This window comes from Quercus robur, chromosome 3 (genome assembly GCF_932294415.1).
Source record: "Quercus robur chromosome 3, dhQueRobu3.1, whole genome shotgun sequence".
In the NCBI taxonomy this organism is placed as follows: Eukaryota; Viridiplantae; Streptophyta; class Magnoliopsida; order Fagales; family Fagaceae; genus Quercus; species Quercus robur.
This window is the reverse complement of record NC_065536.1, coordinates 3,506,106-3,526,932: the sequence shown is the minus strand read 5'-3', so window position 1 is coordinate 3,526,932 and position 20,827 is coordinate 3,506,106. Positions and strand designations below refer to the sequence as shown.

The window sequence follows — 20,827 nt, the reverse complement described above, 5'->3', positions numbered from 1 at the left end:
CGCTTCTCTATTTTAGCATCTAGAAAAAAGCACTTGTGGAGGCTGTAAGTGACTTTAACCAAGTGAGGATATAATCATCCTCCCTCCTCAGTGCAGTCTAACAATGTTGCATTTCAAGTATACAATCCTGAAAGCCACAAAACTCATCTACTTTCATCAGCTTGCATAACAATGTAGCTAATAAGTAATGACAAAAACCAACAAATATATCTTCTACAGTGCTAGTTGTCCTTCTTTAAGTAATCACTTCCTCGATTGATATTTTGGTTGAACTTTCTATGCTTCTTAAGACCTGCTGATTATGTTCTCATGGTCTTTTACCCTAACATAAAAGGAGGTGGAGGATGAGGTTGAGATTTCAATCCCTTCCGGTGAAGGGCTCTTATATATATAGAGAGAGAGTTGCATGACACTACCAATTATGTCCACTTTGCAGCAGAGTCTACCATTTATGCTCTGTCAAAGAACATGTAATGAAAGACTAATAGTATCCTCATTTGCTAGAGCTTAAGGATTAAAAAAGAAGATATGGGGCCTACCACCTACCTAGTTTGTATAAAGCAACTTTATTATAATAATTGTACATATCAATTATATTTGCTTTTGACCTATCAAAAAAGAAAAAGAAAAAAGACTATATTTGCTTTTGCTATCAATGTAACAACCTTTAAATTTGTTTGTTTGTTTTTGTTTTTTTGTTTTTGTGTGTGTGTGTGTGTGTGTGTGTGTGTTAAGTAATGGAATTTTTTCCCAAATCATTAAAAAGAGACACCCAAGTATACAAGAAGGATACATCTGGGGACCAAAATCAATCAAATACACAAATCATTAAGAACTGTTTTTGCTCCTGATTCCCGATTTTGGTTGCTTTTAGGGGTTTTTACAGGACCAAATTGGTGCTCGATGCCTGGTTGAACCAATTCAATTGGCCAGTCCGGTCTGGTTTTTAAACTATGCAAAATACTAGCATCCATCAAATCAAAATATTAAGTTTTTTATTTTGATGTATTTGTATTGACTTTATTCCATGCCAAATTTACATTTAATTATGTTATTTTGATGCATTTTCTGGGGGGATTACGTGTACTTTAGTTATGGTATTTGAGCCCTAGTCAAAGATAGTTTAAACTGTTGAGGGTAGGGTTGCGACCTGCTTGCAACCTGTCCTCTACAAAGCTTGCCCGCGAAGCTGCCCCCTGTCTTAAGAAAGGGGGAGTTTAGTTTGATGTTGCAACTTACTTGATAACAAGATTCTGGCTCCTTATTCTTACATGTAGCCAGCTCATTTGTTACCAACACACACCCTTCCACTCTATACCAATAATCTCCAGAAACTAGAGAAAAACCCTAGAAGAGAAGATTGAGAGTGATTGTGAGAGCTTATTTACTGTGCTCATCCTTTCTAGAGAGAGAACCCATAGCTTTTCTCTTCTTTCACTCTCACCATGTTTACATCTTTGAGAGGAGATTCTTACCTTCAGTGCCTCTATCATATATAAGTGTTAGGGTGTTGTTGGTAGTTGGGAATCTTTGGAGGTGCAAGCCACAAATCCAAGTTTCACTTAGTGGCTAGTGGTGGGATGCTCAACTGGGATTGCTCTTTAGAAGAAAGGGCTTGGTGAAGTTGGATGTTAGCAGGAGTTTGGAGGGCTCAAGTACTTAGGGAGATTCAGGCTTGGAGGGTCTACTTCAAACTTGTACTACATCTGTTCTATAGTGGATTTCCAACCGGTAGAGTTGGCAGAGAGGTTTTTCATCGGGGGCTCTAGTTTCCGCTTTGATAACATGTCACAGTGTTATCTGAGGTTTGCACCTTTCATTTTCCGCACTATATATTGCTTTATTGCTTTATATTGTTTATTTTCATCCTTGGATTGTGAAATTGGTTAATGACTTATATTGGGCCTTATTGTTAGTTAGGAGTAAAAGTGATTAAGCCCTAAAATTGGGTTTATAGGGGTCTATATATTTGCTAGGTTGAGTTAGCATTAGTTTCAATAAGCCTTTAATTCTGTTGTAGAAGCTGAATGATTTGCTTTCTGCTTTTAACTCAATCAGTTCCATATTGAATTGATTATTGCTTCTAAATAACTGAAGTAAAATAAAGCTCTGATTTTATTGGCTCCATTTGTGGGCCATCTGTCATGATCTTCAAAGGCTAATACTTGTATGATGGAGAAAGATCCCCCTCTCCCCTTCTTTTTCTTTGTTTTGGCCAAGAATGTGCTGTGTCTTAGTAATATTTTTGCAACGACTGATGTAGCCTGATACTGTTATATGTAAACATCTTTGCATATTGATATAATTTGTCACTGCAGTTTATAGTCAATTCTATCACATTGCTTTGATAATTTGGATGTCCTAACTTCTCCCTTTTCTGTTCAAAATCTGCAGTATATTGATAATTCTGAGTTTCCAAGGTTAGCGGATCTTGGAGCTGTGATATCTGGTGCGAAAAATTTACAGTGCCAGCAAGTGCTTGAAGAGCTAGATGTATGTTGAAATTGACACATTTTAGTTTTAGTTACTGATCTTGAAGTGTCTGGTCTTAAAACATAGTATATTTTGGAAACATTCCCAAACAGGTGTTTGTACATTGCAGAAGATGTGAACATCCAGCCTTTTGCTTTCTAGCATCCATAAAACATGTGCTTTTAAATCCTTGAATTTGATATTGCTTCATCCAAACTTCTTTTGTAACTCTATGTTATTTGCTCATTCAGGCGTATAAATGTTTAAAACTTACGCTTGAATTATTGAAGAAATCTATGGAAATCAGCAAGATTCAGGTACTTAATTCCATTTTTTATTAATTGCTAATGTATATTAGAATCAATTGAAAAAGAAATCAAAGAAAAGATTAGTGGTGAGCAGTGCCGCTAATTGTTGAATGAACAATTTAAGGTCATAAAGAAGGTATTTTGCCCCGCTATCATATGTCTATACATGTACGTGTATTTATCTTAGTTCTTATTTTAGTCACATTGCCGCATCTTTAGAGATTTTTAATTTTCTCCTTTTGAATCTTGGTCCACCTTCTAATTTTCCTGGCTTGTCTTGATGCCGGAATTGGTTTTGGAGACAGATGCCAGAACAGCACTTTCTGGTTAGTTCTTTTTTTCTATTTTTTGGAGTAGTAAGCAGTTTGTTTACCAATCCAAAAGGAACACTTGTTAACTTAGACAGAATGTCCACTGGGAACTGAAAGCTATATGTTCAAGGCTTGGCATGGTTAGTTCCGTTAGGAAGTCTTTGTAGAAAATGAAGGTCGTACTTTGTTCTAGTCAGATGATTTTAACTCCTTATCTGAATCAGGAGCTATATCTGTGCAATATTTTAATGAGAAGTGCTATGTTGATCAATTTTGTAATTGTTTATTTCATCATTTTGGATAGCAGCAAAATTTAGGGAGAGGCTTGAAGGAAACAGGGATCAGATCCCACTTCATGTTTTGCAACTTATAAACAAAGAGCTTTCAAAGCTGCAGCAGTTTGAAGCCAGTTCAATTGAATTTAATGAAACTCATAACTATCTAGATTGGTTGACTGCTCTTCCCTGGGGAATTTATTGGTTTGTTGACTTGCTAAAATTAGTTGTCATTTAACTTTTAATGAATAATAATCCTTAAAATGCTTTTGAGATTTCAAAGTTTCCTAACGTTTTTTGTACTGCCTTCTAAAACAGATTTTATTATAATATGAGAATAAATGTTAATTCTATTTTTCATTACCAAATGCAGTGATGAGAACTTTGATGTCTTTCGGGTAAAAAAAATTCTTGATGAAGACCATTATGGCTTAGCTGATGTGAAGGAAAGAATATTGGAATTCATAGCTGTTGGAAAACACAGAGGAATTACACGAGGTTGGTATAGATTTCTTCTCTTATGATTGTTTCTAGAACTTACCTCTCTAAAAAATGATTGTTTCTAGATCTTAATGTAAGAGTTTTAAGTGTCTCCCTATTGCCGCCAATGAGTTATATAGCTCAAATGGCACTTTCTCCTCGCAAATAATGGTTTTTGTGTCCTTTTTATAACCTCATATATTCAGCAAACATATGATACTTCATACTTCTCATAATGTAATGGTCATTTTCAAAATAATACAAAATGTTTGTGGTGGGATTACTTTCTCGGCTTTTGTTTGTGGTTCAAGCATGGTTTTAAAAACCGGACTGGACCAAGCAGTTCGACTAGGAACGAGACACTAATCCAGCTCGGTAAATTACATAAAAAAGCAAGAATAACTGGAAACCGCCAATTCAACCGGGAACTGGGACGGCTCAACTGGTTATGATCTGGTTCCCTTAAAACATCAACTCTACAACATTTTGGCCAAAATGGTGGCGTTTTCTGCGTCGTTTGGGTCAATAAATCGGTGCCCTCTCTCTCTATCTCTTCTCTGTAAGCTGCAACTAATTAAGGGCAACCAAAAAATGTGTTCTCAAGGCTGATTGGCATGGGAATTGGGACTAAATGCATGACAGCCATGGTGAGAGAGTAAATGAGAAAATTGAAGACAAACCAACAGGTGAGGATAAAAATAAATGAAGTTTTAAAAAATTATTGGCATGGGAATTGGAACTAAACATATGGCAGCCATTTTGGCTTTGGTTTTGGCCTCTTCTTTTTATATTGATTGGTAAAGAAATACAAACCTATAATATATTTATTAAAAAAAAACCATTTGTATATTAACTTTTAACTTTTAAGTCACTAGCATCTAATTTAACACCATTTTATTTTAGAATTAATATCTGCAATAAAAACATATCAATCATATTAAGTTGAAGGGAACTCCAATTAAATTATTTAATTTTAATTATGTTGTAAAATGATAAAAGAAATAAATGTCATCGTATTGTTATTATTTTTGTAATATTAATTTCTTACCCATTTTATATAAGCTATGAAATGTCATTTAAAATTGTTTATATTTGTTTGGATATATTTAATAAATAATATGATGAGCCACTACTTATTTTTATAATTTTAAAATTATTAATTAAATTATTTATGATGTCACCGGTTTGACTACTGATCCAACTAGGGTTGGACCAAAGAACTGAGAACCACTCCCTTTTTCAGTTCGTGCACAAGTCCGGTTTTTAAAACCATGGGTTCGAGGGTGACTTATTGTGTGAATAGAGCCAAGAAAAAAAAGAAGAAAGAAATTACCTTGTTTTGATGTGTTAGGTCAATCCTAGGCATAAGATGTTCTTTTCATAAGGCTCATTGCTTTGTCATTCCTGCTCCATTTCTTAAGTATCAATTACACTACATTCTACAGATTGGCTGGTAGCTTTCCTTTATTTTCAGATACTGATGTGTAATTTTGCACTTCGTCATTTTAAGGTTGTGACTGTGTGTTGCATATTTCTGTAAATTGAAGTAGTATATCAAAACTGATATTTTTTTCTAATGCATCATAGGAAAAATATTATGTTTCTCTGGCCCACCTGGGTTAGGCAAAAAAAGCTTAGTTTGTTCAATTGCACGTGCCTTGAATCGTAAGTTTTTCTGGATCACTGTTGGAGGATTAACTAATATTGCCGAAATCAAGGTAATTAAACATTTTATTTATACTGAGACAAAAATAAATATGTGGCTGTACTGTGCTATTATGCTTGTTGTATCATTAACTCCTAAACTTATTTTCAGGGGCATTTCCGAATCAATGTTAGCTCTATGCCAGGAAAGATGGTGCAGTGCCTAAAAACTGTGGGAACAGCTAACCCTCTTGTTTTAATTGATGGGGTCGACAAGGTAAATTGATGGGCAATTGGCTTGATTAATCTCAGATCAAAGCTATTTTGTTTTCAGGCTTCCTTTTATAGTACAGTATGACTAGTTTTTGACATGTTTGTTGGCACATGGATGGTCTATTATGATAACAATCGGATTCTTCTTTTATTTTTATGAAAGTCTGTTTGCAACAATATATTTTTTGCCCCCTTCGATAAATAATGGAATGGTTTTAATCTACAAATTTCTTTGTTTATGGCAGTTGGGAAGACAGCATGCTCGTGATCTAACAAGTGCAGTGTTGGATCTTCTTGATCCTGAGCAAAATGCTAAATTCGTAGATAACTTTTTCTTTTTTCCAATTGACCTATCAAAGGTTAGTCATTGTGGTGATGTGGAGACTATAGAGGTTGTATTTCTGCAAGACTTGTCTTCTAACTAGATGTTCTTTGTTATTTTACTAAATTGGTACTATCGTTCTTAAATGGACGTGGATGCACGAGTATGTGGTGGCTGTATTATTGAAGTTTCTGATTTTGTTTTTCTCTACCTTAGTGTGAAATGAAGAGCGTGTCTTATACAGCATGCACAACATCGTAGCTTTATACAATTTACAATGTGCATGCGACAAATGAATTGAGTGAGGAGTAGATGAGTGAACTTGTAAATTTGTGACATGTTAAGGAGTGACCTGCTCTTTGTTGTACATTTGTTATATGTGTAACAAGAGGACCCCATGAAGGGGAATGCGGGGTCACTTAGTGTTGTTAAAAGCGCGCTTAAGTGTAGAGCGCAGAGCCCTTGGGGCTTTTTCCCTCTAAAGTGAAGCGCCCTCATAAAAGTGCGCTTTAAGCGCGCTTTTTTGAGGTTTTTGTAATTTTTTTTTTTTTAAGTCCTGATTTGATTTTTAGCCATTAGATCTAAATATGTTTTATATAAGCCATTGATTTAATATATAAAAACTAATACTGTGGTGTGCTACCACACACTTAAGCTTATTTCTTTAGATATTTTTGAACTTTTAACCACAACCACACAAACAAACACTAAATCAGACACTCACAAAAATAACATTACTTAACATTCTAGTATTTTTTTAGCCTTTGCCTTCTTGGTTCTATACTCCTATTTTGATTCAACCATATTTTGTAATCATGGCCATCAAATATCATGGTTGCATATATTTTGTAAAGCACAATAGAATTATATAAATGTTATATAAAATGTTTTATTGTAATTTATATGATTAATTGATCACTTGATTGTTGTATTGATCATTAATAGTTTTTTTATTTTATTATATTTTTTTTTAAATGTGTGCTTCAGATCGATTAGGCGTGTGCTTGCGCTTTGCGCCTAGGCTCCAGGAGGCCTTTGTGCTTAAGTGCGCTCAGTGCTTTTAACAACATTGGGGTCAGAACTTCGAATTCCCCTTTCATCTTCCGTTGGGGCCAAATTTTACTAATCCAAAACAAGACATTTTCTTCTTGAGCTTACCATAATGTTTTCTTCCCATATTGGGGGGAAAACTGAAGAAAAAATCATTACAAAAAAGCCCCCTTGGCATAGTTCAATCCACCCTATGCAATATATCTTTTCTTTTTCTTTTTTTTTTTGTCTTTTTTTTTTTTACTCATTTGTTTCATTTTTTTCCTTTAATTTGTTACTTTAATTTTATTTTTATCTAATAAGGACATGAGAGTAAATTTATTTTTTTACAAATTACATTTTTCATCCTCTCATTTTTTTTTTCAATTAAATAAAAGAGTTTTTTTATCCTTCCACTTTTCCATTCTTCTAATCAAACATATATGGAGAAAACTAAATTTTATCTATTCTCTCACTTTTTCATCTTCTTCAATCAAATGGATCCTTAGAGTTCATCATTGTTCAAGGCCTTCATTTTCCTCTACCATGCGTGTCATTTGATCCTTATGGGCTAATCATCATCGAAAGACTACAAATATATAATAGTAATGTCCAACATTTTGAGATTTTGTGCTTTTGTCCCTTTATCATGTAATCTCTATCTCAAAAATCTTCCCTGTCACAATTGGATTGAAAGAGAAAAAGCATGAAGCAATTGCCAAGTAGGTCCATGTTACAGGAGAGAAAGATCGGGTTTCATTTGCAATCATTTACTTTTATCATTTATAAAAATAAAGGCAGAGACACTTGCAATGGTTCTGTCTTCTGTGGCACGTGCTAAAAATTTAATCTTTGTACTAGTAGACTAAATTTCTTTGCATGAGTACTAATTATATGCCATGAGTGGCACTTGACAAGTTCCTTTCTTTCATATAGATGTTCTTAGTATCACTCACATTTGGATCCTTGGGTCCTTCACTGAAACCTGTTAGAAAGTGGGTTGGTTACTTTCTTTTGGTGTTGACTTTTTTGGAAAGAGAATCTTTGTGGCTTGTGTTTGTATGTGTCACACTAATGGAGACTAGACCTGGAAGGATAAGTGTTGTGAAAATAAACCTATTTATGCAATATTAAAAGAAAGAAGAAAAATAGACATAAAGAATTATGTGGTTCGGCAATATGCCTACGTCCACAAGTAGCGATAGAGGAAATTCCATTATAAAACAAGAAGATTACAAATTTACAATAGTAGCATAGAAGCACTCTCACAAATCCCAAGCCCCAAATACACCCTTGACTCTCTCACACAAATAGTAGAGCACCCTATTGTATTTTCACTAGTCTTTTAGTACCACTCTTTCTCACACAATTACACTGCTTACTAAATAAAAGAGAACCTATGCATATATATATATATACTAGTATAGGTCACTACTACAAATCATAAACCAAGTAGGACTTGATTTTCTAGTGTATGTCATACACAACCAAAGTAAAGTTCTATTACTACTAGGATTATGCAAACCTACTTTGACCAAATACATGCTACGGACTTAACAAATTTGCACCTTGGCTTGAATTTGGTCAAGCCCCATGAGCTGACACCTTTGTCGACACCACCATAGCCCCTTAAGACTATCACAAACTACAAACACCAATCAAGTCCAAGCAATGCTTGAACTTGTCCGTTGGAACTGGATTCATCGTCATATCACCTACATTCTCCAATGTGTGAACATTCTCAAGAAAAGTTTCTTTTGTAACAATTAACTCCCTTATCTTGTGGAACCTCACAAAATGATAAACTAGATGTTTTGCCAAATAAATGACACTATGACTATCACAATGCAATTGAACTCTACCTTAGTTCAAACCAAGCTCTTTGACTATCCCTTTCAACCACGGCGCTTCCTTTGCAACTTCATTTGCAGCAATGTATTCAGTTTTAGTAATAAACATGGCTATTACAAATTATTATCTAGATCTCCAATAGACAGGCCGCATGACAATGTGAGAATATAACTTGTAGTCGGCTTACACCCTGTTACCTTGCAAACAAGATTCCATGTTTCAAAGAACCTTTCAAGTATTTGAATATCCACTTCACTACATTCCAGTGCTCTATATTAGGGTTCACCATGTACCTGTTGAAATTACTCACTGCAAACGCCAAATCCAGCTTAGTGCAAACCATTGCATATATCAAATACCCAATAGCACTTGCATCTAGGATCTTTAACATGTCTTAAAGTTTCATTTCAAACTCATTGTGCAGCAAAAACTTTTGTCTGTCAACCTCACACATGCTCTTAGCAGCAATTAACATATCATCTTTCTTTCTGAACACCTACTTACAACCTATCGATTTCTTTCCCTTTGGATGTTTTGACAACTTTAAGTCTTGTTCTTATTCAAGGATTTCATATCCTTCACCATAGCTTCCTTCCACTTGTCCCTTTCAGAGCTATCAATTGCTTCATGAAATGTGGAAGGACCATTGTTACTGATTAGTAAACAATAAGAAGTAAGATCCTCGAAACCATACCTGACTGGTGGTCTTTTGTTGTGTTTAGGTCTATCTGATATTGTATTGTGATGTTCTTAATCACAAATGTAAGGTTCCTTTTTGAGCTGAGACACCACTTCATCTAGCTCTACTTGTATGACTAATTTACCGCTGTCACTACTACTTCCTACTACCTGAGATTCCTCTTCCTTTCTGAAAGCTTTTATCATTGATTTTTCTACAAATACCGCATATATGCTTATCACCACTTTTTTTGCAACTAGATTCCAAAGCTTGTACCCTTTCGCCCCTTTCTAAAACCCAAGAAAGATGTCTTGTAAAAATTGACCCATCGGCCAAGTCAATTTCTATGGATTAGATCCCAAAGCTTGTAATTTTTTTTTTGTCTTGTCTAGAATGAAGAGGATTCTTTCTCAATTCATTATTGGTTATTGTTTTTTACCTATCAAATGATAAGGTATAATTCAATAGTTATAATGGGGTTAGGATATTTGAAAATGTCTCAATTGAAACACTAAGAAGTATTAGTTGAGAAAAAAGACTATTGGCAATGTAATCAAAATTTATCATCTTAATAAATTATAAATAAATAAATAATTGTTTTTTTTTCTAAAATATTAAATGTTAATAGTACTATTAAAAAAACGCATTATCAATTATATTACATAAAGCTTGTAAGAAGATTCGGTAACTATGTAATTATAATGGGCTTAATTAAGAGAATGAAAAATAAGTAAATGATGGGACAAAATTATCATTTGCTTGACAAAAGTTATCATTTGCAAGGGCCGAAGTGTGGAAGCTATGGCCTATGGGGCAGAGAGAATGCCCAAACCGTAGGAATGATGACATTGTGAGGTCTGTGAGGTAAGGACAGTAGGTACCGAGGGAGTGGAGACTGGAGAGTGAAGCCCAGAGCTGTGTGCTGGCAGGCCTACCAGGTGAAAGACAATTTTTCTTTTTCTTTTTTTTGGTGGGGTCCATGCAATTTTAGCTTCTTGCAATATCCATATGCCTAAAATATTATAACAAGTTAATACAAAAAATATTCGAGTACGGTAAAAATCGAATAATAATATTACTATTGAAAATTGATAATATATTGATTTTTACAAATTTACAATTGAAATTTGTTTATATTGTAACTTATTTTAACATACTAATATTTGGTCAACCATATACAAACTATAACTTATTAGATGTTCTTGGATTAGGGGGATTTTAGCATTTTACCCTTATTTTTTAAAAAATTTAGCAATATGTCCCTGTTTTGAAACTATTTAGGTTTATGCTCCTGTGTTGAAACTTGATTGGTTTAAAATCGAGTTATGCCAAATGAAACTTAGAAAAAAAAAAAAAAATTTGCATGGAACTCGAGTTCCATACCTATAGCTGCGTTTAGGTCATCCTATAGTGGCATTTTAAATGGAACTCGAGCTCCACGAACTTGAGTTCCATGCAAGTTTTTTTATTTATTTTTTATTTTTTTAATTTAATTTTGATTGCCCCATACCTATAGTTGTGTTTAGGTCATCCTATAGTGGCGTTTTAAATGGAACTCGAGCTACACAAACTTGAGTTCCATGCAATTTTTATTTTTATTTTTTTATTTTATTTTATTTTTTTTAAGTTTGATCGCGCCATACCTATAGCTGCGTTTAGGGAGTCCTATAGTGGAGTTTTAAATGGAACTCGAGCTCTATGAACTCGAGTTCCATGTTTTTTTTTTTTTTTTTTTTTTAAGTTTGATCGCCCCATACTCGATTTTCTACGAATTGAGTTTTACATTGAAATTTGATCTTGAGAAAATCGAGTTTCAAAACAAGGGCACGGACTTAAAAAATTTCAAAATAGGGACATATTGCTAAATTTAAAAAAAAATAAAGGTAAAATGCTAGAATCCCCCTTGGATCATTGCATACCCTGCCTTCAACCTCACATAATTTTCCTTCGATTAATCCTCTTGGAGTACTATATCCATTACCATTCCACTGCCATATGTGTGTACTTTAATGGTATAACACATACACCAGTGATTTCTATTTTCACATTGCCAGAATATATAGCCATTGATGTACCTTGCACTAACATGGATCTCATTGTTGCTAGCATAAGCAACTCCATCCATGTCATCGATAAACAAGCTCACAGCCTCCATATGAAATCTGTGGCAGAAATCAAAGTTTGCTTATTGTATTCAGACACAATTTCATTGTTGAATCGAACTCCACCAGGAGTGTTCCCAGCATTTTTGGTGACAACATATTCAATGCATGGATTCCACGCATGGCGATTGGCTACAACAAAAACTACTTAAACTACTTATATATATGACACTCCATATTAAAGTTTAAAATTTTATATTATAAATTAACGAATTAGTTCAATTTGCAAATTGCATTGCCAATTGCAAATTTTACCAAATAAGTAAAACAATTTTCCCAAATAGGTAAAACAATTTTATCTAGAATTGATAAATCAAAGGGTAAAAGGCAAAACTTACCCTCTAAGTTTCTTCAGATTTCATTTCAGTTCTCTAATTTTGCTTTTATTCATTTCAGTCTTCTAACTTTCAAGTTTATTCAATTAAGGCTTTTCCATCAACTTTGGTTATATGTTGTGGTTAATTTTTCAATTTTATAAATTTCTCTTCAAATTTTAAAAAAAAAAAAAATTCAATTAATGATTGAAAATATTTTCCAGATTTATTTATTTATTTATTTATTTTAATAAAAGTTAACGGAAATGCCTTAATTGAATAAATCTGAAACTTAGAGGACTAAAATGAACAAAACCAAAGTTAAAGGACTAAAATGAAATCTGAAGAAAGTTAGAGGGTCAGTTTTACATTTTAACCTAAAACAAACCATCCTATACTTTTCAATCTCAAGGTTTGGCGTGCACACACAAAAATTCCTCTTCTTAATTAACTATGTAATAAAATCATGTATTTTTTAATAAATTAAATGAATAATTTACTTAATTATATGATAACCAAAATGATGTCAACATAACTTATATATTTTTGATTAAATTGATTAAATTATTTCGTACGGGGTATTCTGTCAATGTCCCCGTTTTAAATAAAATAAATCCCTATATTATATATATATATATATATATATATTTTTTTTTTTAAAAAAAAAAAAAAAAAAAATTAGGGGGCCAATCCTACAGACAAATGCAGCAGCCTATTTCTAACAAATTCTCCCTCTCTTTAGCCTCTCTGCTATCTTTGTGGGACCCACTCTTCTGTAATTCGCTCGTCTTCTACCTATTGTAAATGAGCTGACACCCTTTCCTACTCTTCACACTCCATTCCTCTCCTCGCTCATAAAATTAAAAAAAAAAAAAAAAAAAAAAAAAAAAAAAAAAAAAACAAAAACAAAACCTCTCACTAAAAAAAAACCTCTCTACCTCCATTCCTCACTCAAAAGCTCAATGGAGGCATGGGTTGGAGTGGGTTAGTTGATTTATTTGAGCATTACTCTTCTTCCATATTCTCTTTTCTCTCTCTCTCTAACCCGTTTTCTTATCTGTTTTAGGGCTTTTGAAACGTTTTCGACATTGAAGAGCTCCAGGAGGGAGGAGAGGTGTATTGATGGGGAAAAAAGCCAAAGAAGAAATGAGCTTCAGCAAAGCCAAACAGAGAGGAATGGTGTGGGTTTGAGCGATGCACAAGTACAACCTAGAAAGCATGGGTGTGGCTCTAGGACCGCCGCACCCACACCGGACACTCGGCGACATGCCGATTCGCACTCGACACAACGATTCACGTTCTTATATATATATATATATATATATATATATCATAGGGATCCCATGGAGGATCGTAGTCACAATTGTGCTCATGATACTTGGCATATTTATTACAAAAACCACAGTATAGGATAGGTTCATAAACTGCCTGCTGTAGAACTAATTGTCTGGGCTCAATGTAATCAATCCTTTTAGTATGGAGGGCTTCGGAGTATGGCCTGGTGGTGCTGAGATTCTGCCAGTATTTCCAACAAAATGGTAATTCTACCATAGCTCACTGGTGACCTCTATAATCTCATTATTGAAGTAACCTCTCTAGCAATTTGCAAGAGCTTTGGGATCTTCATTATGGAGATAAGAAACAAATTTTGGGTAAGAAACAAAGACAGGAAAAAGAAGATAACTGGGAAGTAAATGATTAGCTTAAACAGGTAATCACAAGATAATGAACAGAACGAATGAACGGGAGGCTCAGCCTACCACCAAAAGAAAGAACAGTAAACACTGACTAAGATGAAGTAGTAGATGAAGAATGCAACATATGGGAGTGGAAGTGCTATCAGAAAATAGATGTAAAACAAAATAATGTTTGTTAGAGATAACATACTTCAAAGTAATGTATAATCACAAAATAATGGATAACTATGGCGGTATAACCTGCCAACTTGATTGTATTTCAAAATAATTACAGTAACTTACAAACACTTACTATCGGCCACAAACTTGGCTCTGATACCAAAGGGGGTAAGCTACTAACAAAGGGTGCCGTATATATACATATATATTTTCTCGATTTGTGCCAATTCGGGCCGATTCGTGCCAACTCCGGCCGAGTCGCGTTGGTTTGAGCCAATTCAGGTTGAGTAGCGCTAGTTCAGCGTCGATTTAAACTGAGTCGCGCCGATAAAATCACATATTTTTTAATAGATTAAATGAATAATTTACTTAATTATATGATGACCTAAATGATGTCAACATAACTTATATATTTCTGATTAAATTATTTCGTACCATTTCTTGGCTATTCTCTCGATGTCCAAGTATTTATTTGAAGACTTTATGTGTAATCCACGTTTTAACAAAAATAAATCCCTATATTATATAATTTTTTTTTAATTAGGGGGCCATTGCAATAGACAAACGCAGCAGCCCATTTCTAACAAATTCTCTCTCTCTGCAGTCTCTCTTCGCTATCTTTGTGGGACGCACTCTTCTGAAATTCGCTCATCTTCTACCTATTGTAATTGAGTTGAGACCCTTTCCTACTCTTCACACTCCATTCCTCTCCTCACTCATAAAATTATTAAAAAAAAAAAAGAATCTCACCCAAAAAACACCTCTCTCCCTCCATTCCTCACTCAGAAGCTCATCGAAGGCATGGGTTGGAGTGGGTTAGTTGATTTATTTGAGCATTACTCTTCTTCCATATTCTCTTTTTTCTATCTCTCTCTCTCACTCTAACATGTTTTCTTATTTGTTTTAGGACTTTTGAAACGTTTTCGACGTTGAAGAGCTCCAGGTGGGAGGAGAGGTGTAATGATGGTGAAAAAAGCAAAACAAGAAATGAGCTTCAGCAAAGCCAAATAGAGAGGAATGGTGTGTGTTCGAGTGATGCAAAAGTACAACCTAGAAAGCATGAGTGTGGCTCCAGGGCCGTTGCACCCACACCGGACACTCGGCGACAGGCTGATTCGCACTCGGCAAATTGATTCGCTTTTTTTTTTTTTTTTTTTTTTTTTTTTTTTTTTTCATTTCAAGATTTGCACTCATTCGGGCTGTTTTGTGCTGATTCCGGCCGAGTTGCATTGGATTGGGCCAATTTAGGCCGAGTCGCACTAGTTCAGCGTCGATTTAGGCCAAGTCGCGTTGATAAAAACACATATTTTTTAATAGATTAAATGAATAATTTACTTAACTATATGATGACCTAAATGATGTCAACATAACTTATATATTTCTGATTAAATTATTTCATACCCTTTCTTGGCTATTCTCTTGATGTCCAAGTATTTATCTGAAGACTTTATGTGTAATCCCTGTTTTAACAAAAATAAATCCTTATATTATATACTTTTTTTTTTAATTAGGGGGCCACTGCTACACACAAACGCAGCAGCTCATTTCTAAGAAATTCTCTCTCTCTCTTTAGTCTCTCTCCGCTATCTTTGTGGAACCCACTCTTCTGAAATTCGCTCGTCTTCTTCCTATTGAAATTGAGCTGACACCCTTTCCTACTCTTCACACTCCATTCCTCTCCTCACTCATAAAATTAAAAAAAAAAAAAACATAAACAGAACCTCTCACTAAAAAAAAACCTCTCTCCCTCCATTCCTCACTCAAAAGCTCACTGGAGGCATGGGTTAGAGTGGGTTAATTGATTTATTAGAGCATTACTCTTCTTCTATATTCTCTTTTCTCTCTCTCTCTCTCTCTTTCTCACTCTAACCTGTTTTCTTATCTGTTTTTTAGGGCTTTTGAAACGTTTTCGACATTGAAGAGCTCCAGGAGGGAGGAGAGGTGTATTGATGTTGAAAAAAGCCAAACAAGAAATTAGCTTCAGCATAGCCAAACAGAGAGGAATGGTGTGGGATCGAGCGATGCTAAGTACAACCTAGAAAGCATGGGTGTGGCTTTAGGGCCGCTGCACCCACACCGGACACTCAGCAACACGTTGATTCGCACTCGACACACTGATTCACATTCTTTTTTTTTCGTTTCCCAATTTGTGCGAATTCGGGACGTTTCATGCCAATTCCGATTGAGGCACGTTGGTTTGGTCCAATTCAGGCCGAGTCGCACCAATTCAGCGTCGATTTAGGCCGAGTCGTGCTGATAAAATCACATATTTTTTAATAGATTAAATGAATAATTTACTTAATTATGTGATGACCTAAATGATGTCTACATAACTTATATATTTCTGATTAAATTATTCCATACCCTTTCTTGGCTATTCTCTTAATGTCCAAGTATTTATCTGGAGACTTTATGTGTAATCCCCGTTTTAACAACAATAAATCCCTATATTATATACTTTTTATTTTATTTTATTTTATTTTTATAATTAGGGGGCCACTGCTACACACAAATGCAGCAGCCCATTTTTAAGAAATTCTCTCTCTCTTCAGTCTCTATCCGCTATCTTTGTGGGACCCACTCTTTTGAAATTCGCTCGTCTTCTACCTATTGTAATTGAGCTGACACCCTTTCCTACTCTTCACACTCCATTCCTCTCCTCGCTCATAATTTTTTTTTTTTTTTTTTAAAAAGAACCTCTCACTCAAAATAAACCTCTCTTCCTCCATTCCTCACTCAAAAGCTCATTGGAGGAATGGGTTGGAGTGGGTTAATTGATTTATTAGAGCATTACTCTTCATCCATATTCTCTTTTCTCTCTCTCTCTCTCACTCTAACCTGTTTTCTTATCTGTTTTAGGGCTTTTGAAACGTTTTCGACATTGAAGAGCTCCAGGAGGGAGGAGAGGTGTATTGATGTTGAAAAAAACCAAACAAGAAATTAGCTTCAGCAAAGCCAAACAGAGAGGAATGGTGTGGGATCGAGCGATGCACATGTACAACCTAGAAAGCATGGGTGTGGCTCTAGGGCCGCTGCACCCACACCGGACACTCAGCGACATGTCGATTCACACTCGACACACTGATTCACATTCTTTTTTTTCGTTTCCCAATTTGTGCGAATTCGGGCCATTTCGTGCCAATTCCGGTTGAGTTGCGTTGGTTTAGTCCAATTCAGGCCGAGTCGCGCCAGTTCAGCGTTAATTTAGGCCAAGTCACGCTGGTAAAATCACATATTTTGTAATAGATTAAATGAATAATTTACTTAATTATGTGATGACCTAAATGATGTCAACAAAACTTATATATTTCTGATTAAATTATTTCATACCCTTTCTTGGCTATTCTCTCGTTGTCCAAGTATTTATCTGAAGACTTTATGTGTAATCCACGTTTTAACAAAAATAAATCCCTATATTATATACTTTTTTTTTTATTAAGGGGCCACTCCTACAGACAAACGCAGCAGCCCATTTCTAATAAATTCTCTCTCTCTTCAGTCTCTATTCACTATCTTTGTAGGACCCATTCTTTTGAAATTCGCTCATCTTCTATCTATAGTAATTGAGCTGACACCCTTTCCTAGACTTCACACTCCATTCCTCTCCTCACTCGTAAAATTAAAAAAAAAAAAAAAAAAAAAAAAAAAAAACCTCACTAAAAAAAAAAAACACTCTCCGTCCATTCCTCACTTAAAAGCTCATTGGAGGCATGGGTTGGAGTGGGTTAGTGGATTTATTTGAGCATTACTCTTTTTCCATATTCTCTTCTTTCTCTCTCTCTCTCTCTAACTAGTTTTCTTATCTGTTTTAGGGCTTTTGAAACGTTTACGACATTAAAGAACTCCAGAAGGGAGGAGAGGTGTATTGATGGTGAAAAATGTCAAACAAGAAATGAGCTTCAGCAAAGCCAAATAGAGAGGAATGGTGTGGGTTCGGGCGATGCACAAGTACAACCTAGAAAGCATGGGTGTGGCTCCAGGGTTGCCGCACCCACACCGGACACTCGGCGACACGTTGATTCGCACTCGACACACTGATTCACGTTCTATTTTTTTTTTTTTTTAATTTTTTTTTCCATTTCCCAATTTGTGCCAATTCGGGCTGTTTTGTGCCAATTCCGGCTGAGTCGTGTTCGTTTGGTCCAATTCTTGCCGAGTCGCACCTGTTCAGAATCGATTTAGGTCGAGTCGCGCTGATAAAATCACATATTTTTTAATAGATTAAATGAATAATTTACTTAATTATTTGATGACCTAAATGATGTCAACATAACTTATATATTTATGATTAAATTATTTCATACCCTTTCTTGGCTATTCTCTTGATGTCCAAGTATTTATTTGAAGACTTTATGTGTAATCCCCATTTTAACAAAAATAAATCCCTAAATTATATGCCTTTTTTTTTTTTAATTAGGGGGCCTGCTACACACAAATGCAGCAGCCCATTTCTAAGAAATTCTCTCTCTCTTCAGTCTCTCTCTGCTATCTTTGTGGGACCACTCTTCTGAAATTCGCTCGTCTTCTTCCTATTGTAATTGAGCTGACACCATTTCCTACTCTTCACACTCCATTCCTCTCCTCACTCATAAAATGAACCAAAAAAAAAAAAAAAACTCTCTCCCTCCATTGCTCACTCAAAAGCTCATCAGTGGCATGGGTTGGAGTGGGTTAGTTGATTTATTTGGGCATTACTCTTCTTCCATATTCTCTCTCTCTCTCTCTCTCTAACCTGTTTTCTTATCTATTTTAGGGCTTTTGAAACGTTTTTGACATTGAAGAGCTCCATGTGGGAGGAGAGGTGTATTGATGGGGAATAAAGCCAAACAAGAAATGAGCTTCAGCAAAGCCAAATGTAGAGGAATGGTGTGGGTTTGAGCGTTGCATAAGTACAACCTTGAAAGCATGGGTGTAGCTCCAGGGCCGCCGCACCCACACCGGACAGTTGGCGACACGCCGATTTGCACTCAACACTTCGATTCACGTTCTTTTTTTTTTTTTTTTTCCCGTTCCATTTGACCTCCCACCTGATGCAATGCCAATTAACCTCCCAGCTGATCAACCTTCGGATTCAAGGTATCAAAGAAATTAGGGATCTTTTGGAACTAGGTATCAATAAAAGATATATTGCATTTTGAATTTAGTAGGGTTGAACTTTAATTTTTTTTGTTGTTGTTGTTGTTGTTGGTGTTGTAGAAAGTTGTGTTCTAACCTGAATATGTTTTTATACTATATGGAATTCTTTCTTTTTTGGGGTCAATATCTGGCTTTGATTACGAGAAAGCTTTGCAATCCCCTACTGCTAGCACACCTGGAAAGTTTTAAGGATACCTTTACTTTTATAGTGAATAATGTGAAAAGGTTCAATATGAAGGACCAAAAAATTTGATAGTAACTATGGGAGGTTTTGCAAGTCCCACGTATTTTTTTATGTTTACCTGTTAAATTGCACTTTGTGACTCTTTCTACTGTGGTTAAATACCTTTGAAGGTAGATTCATCTTTGATTCACTTTGTTTAATCGTTGCAAACCTTTTGCAATCTCTTCCCAGGATCTGGCAGATACCAAGACGATCTAGGAAAGTGAAGCAACTAAGACTATTGAGAAAGTTGTGGTGGACACATCAAACCTAGCTGATTTTGTTGGAAGACCGATTTTTCCTCCTGAGCGCTTCTACAATCAGACTCCAGTTGGAGTAGTTATGGGTCTTGCATGGACTGCCACGAGGGGGTCCATCCTATACATAGAGACTAATGCAATTGAGGAAGTAGAGGGGAAAGGGGATCTCATTCTCATAGGCCAACTTGGAGATGTTATGAAAGAAAGTGCTTAGATCACTCATGCAGTTGCAAGATCAATATTGCTTAATATAGATCCTGATAATCATTATTTTGCAAATACCAAGCTTCATCTTCATGTTCCTGCAGGCGCCACCCCTAAGGATGGGCCTAGTGCTGGTTGCACCATGATCACATCCTTTCTGTCCCTTGCCATGAGGAAGCTTGTCAAGGAGGATCTAGCAATAACTAGGGAAGTTACTTAAGGGGAAAGATTCTTTCAATTGGTGGGGTAAGATAAAGAAACCACTGCATACATATCATTTCATTTGTCGTTAACTTTCTATCATCCTAAATAAATTCTTTACTCATAAAACTTTTGTTGTTTTAATTACATAATGGTGCATTTCCTTCGCAGTCTCTTAACATTTTACCCAAATGGGAGGGATGTTTATTCTTAAGTTTTAGTCTAGTTGTTTAATTGCATGTATATATTTGGCATAAATCTGATATTCAACGCAAGCATGAATTTTTATTTTTGTGGCTTTCCCAACTTTTCTGAAATCAAATTCAAAGAAAATAATTATTACTTTAAATCATTAAATGGAGTCTTGTGGGTCCACTGGATTTCTGATCATTCTGTGATCCATTACTAGTTGACATGCTGCAGTGTTGTGCACATTTTGGTTAATCTCAACTCATGAAAATTTCATTCCTTGTGGGCTAATCAGGTTATGGCAGCCAGAAGGAATGGAGTAAAGACCATAATACTCCCATTGGCTAACAAGAGGGATTTTGATGAACTGCCACCAAATATGAAAAAAGGCCTTGATGTTCACTTTGTTGATGACTACAGTCAGATATTGGAGCTAGTTTTTAGGGATGACTAGAAGACAGGAAAATGAGTTCGATAGGAATGTCTTTTTGACTAGATGGCCTGGATTAGTATAAGTTTTGTAGATGTAAATTTCAGCTTGTTCAGGCTCTTTTTTGACATCTCTTTTACATCTATTTCAGTAAGGCCTGGATTAGTATAAGTTTTGCAGATGTAAATTTCAGTTTGTTCAGCTCTTT

The 20,827-nt window shown here is 35.2% G+C and overlaps 1 protein-coding gene across 10 annotated transcripts in view; it reads left to right on the top strand.

Moving 5' to 3' along the window:
- LOC126716732 (lon protease homolog, mitochondrial-like) overlaps nt 1–20,827 on the top strand; it is a 66,322-nt gene that overhangs the window by 3,845 nt on the left and 41,650 nt on the right. For 2 of the 10 annotated variants that reach the window (XM_050417683.1, XM_050417685.1), the window contains 8 exons: nt 2,395–2,493; nt 2,724–2,787; nt 3,065–3,106; nt 3,396–3,570; nt 3,740–3,864; nt 5,434–5,564; nt 5,663–5,767; nt 6,009–6,122. The exons of 2 other annotated variants lie outside the window; for them this stretch is intronic. In XM_050417683.1, the coding sequence (XP_050273640.1) occupies nt 2,395–2,493; nt 2,724–2,787; nt 3,065–3,106; nt 3,396–3,570; nt 3,740–3,864; nt 5,434–5,564; nt 5,663–5,767; nt 6,009–6,122 (855 nt within the window). The remainder of the gene's footprint in view (nt 1–2,394; nt 2,494–2,723; nt 2,788–3,064; nt 3,107–3,395; nt 3,571–3,739; nt 3,865–5,433; nt 5,565–5,662; nt 5,768–6,008; nt 6,123–20,827) is intronic. 6 more of the 10 variants (XM_050417690.1, XM_050417684.1, XM_050417692.1 and 3 more) reach the window with 4 other exon arrangements.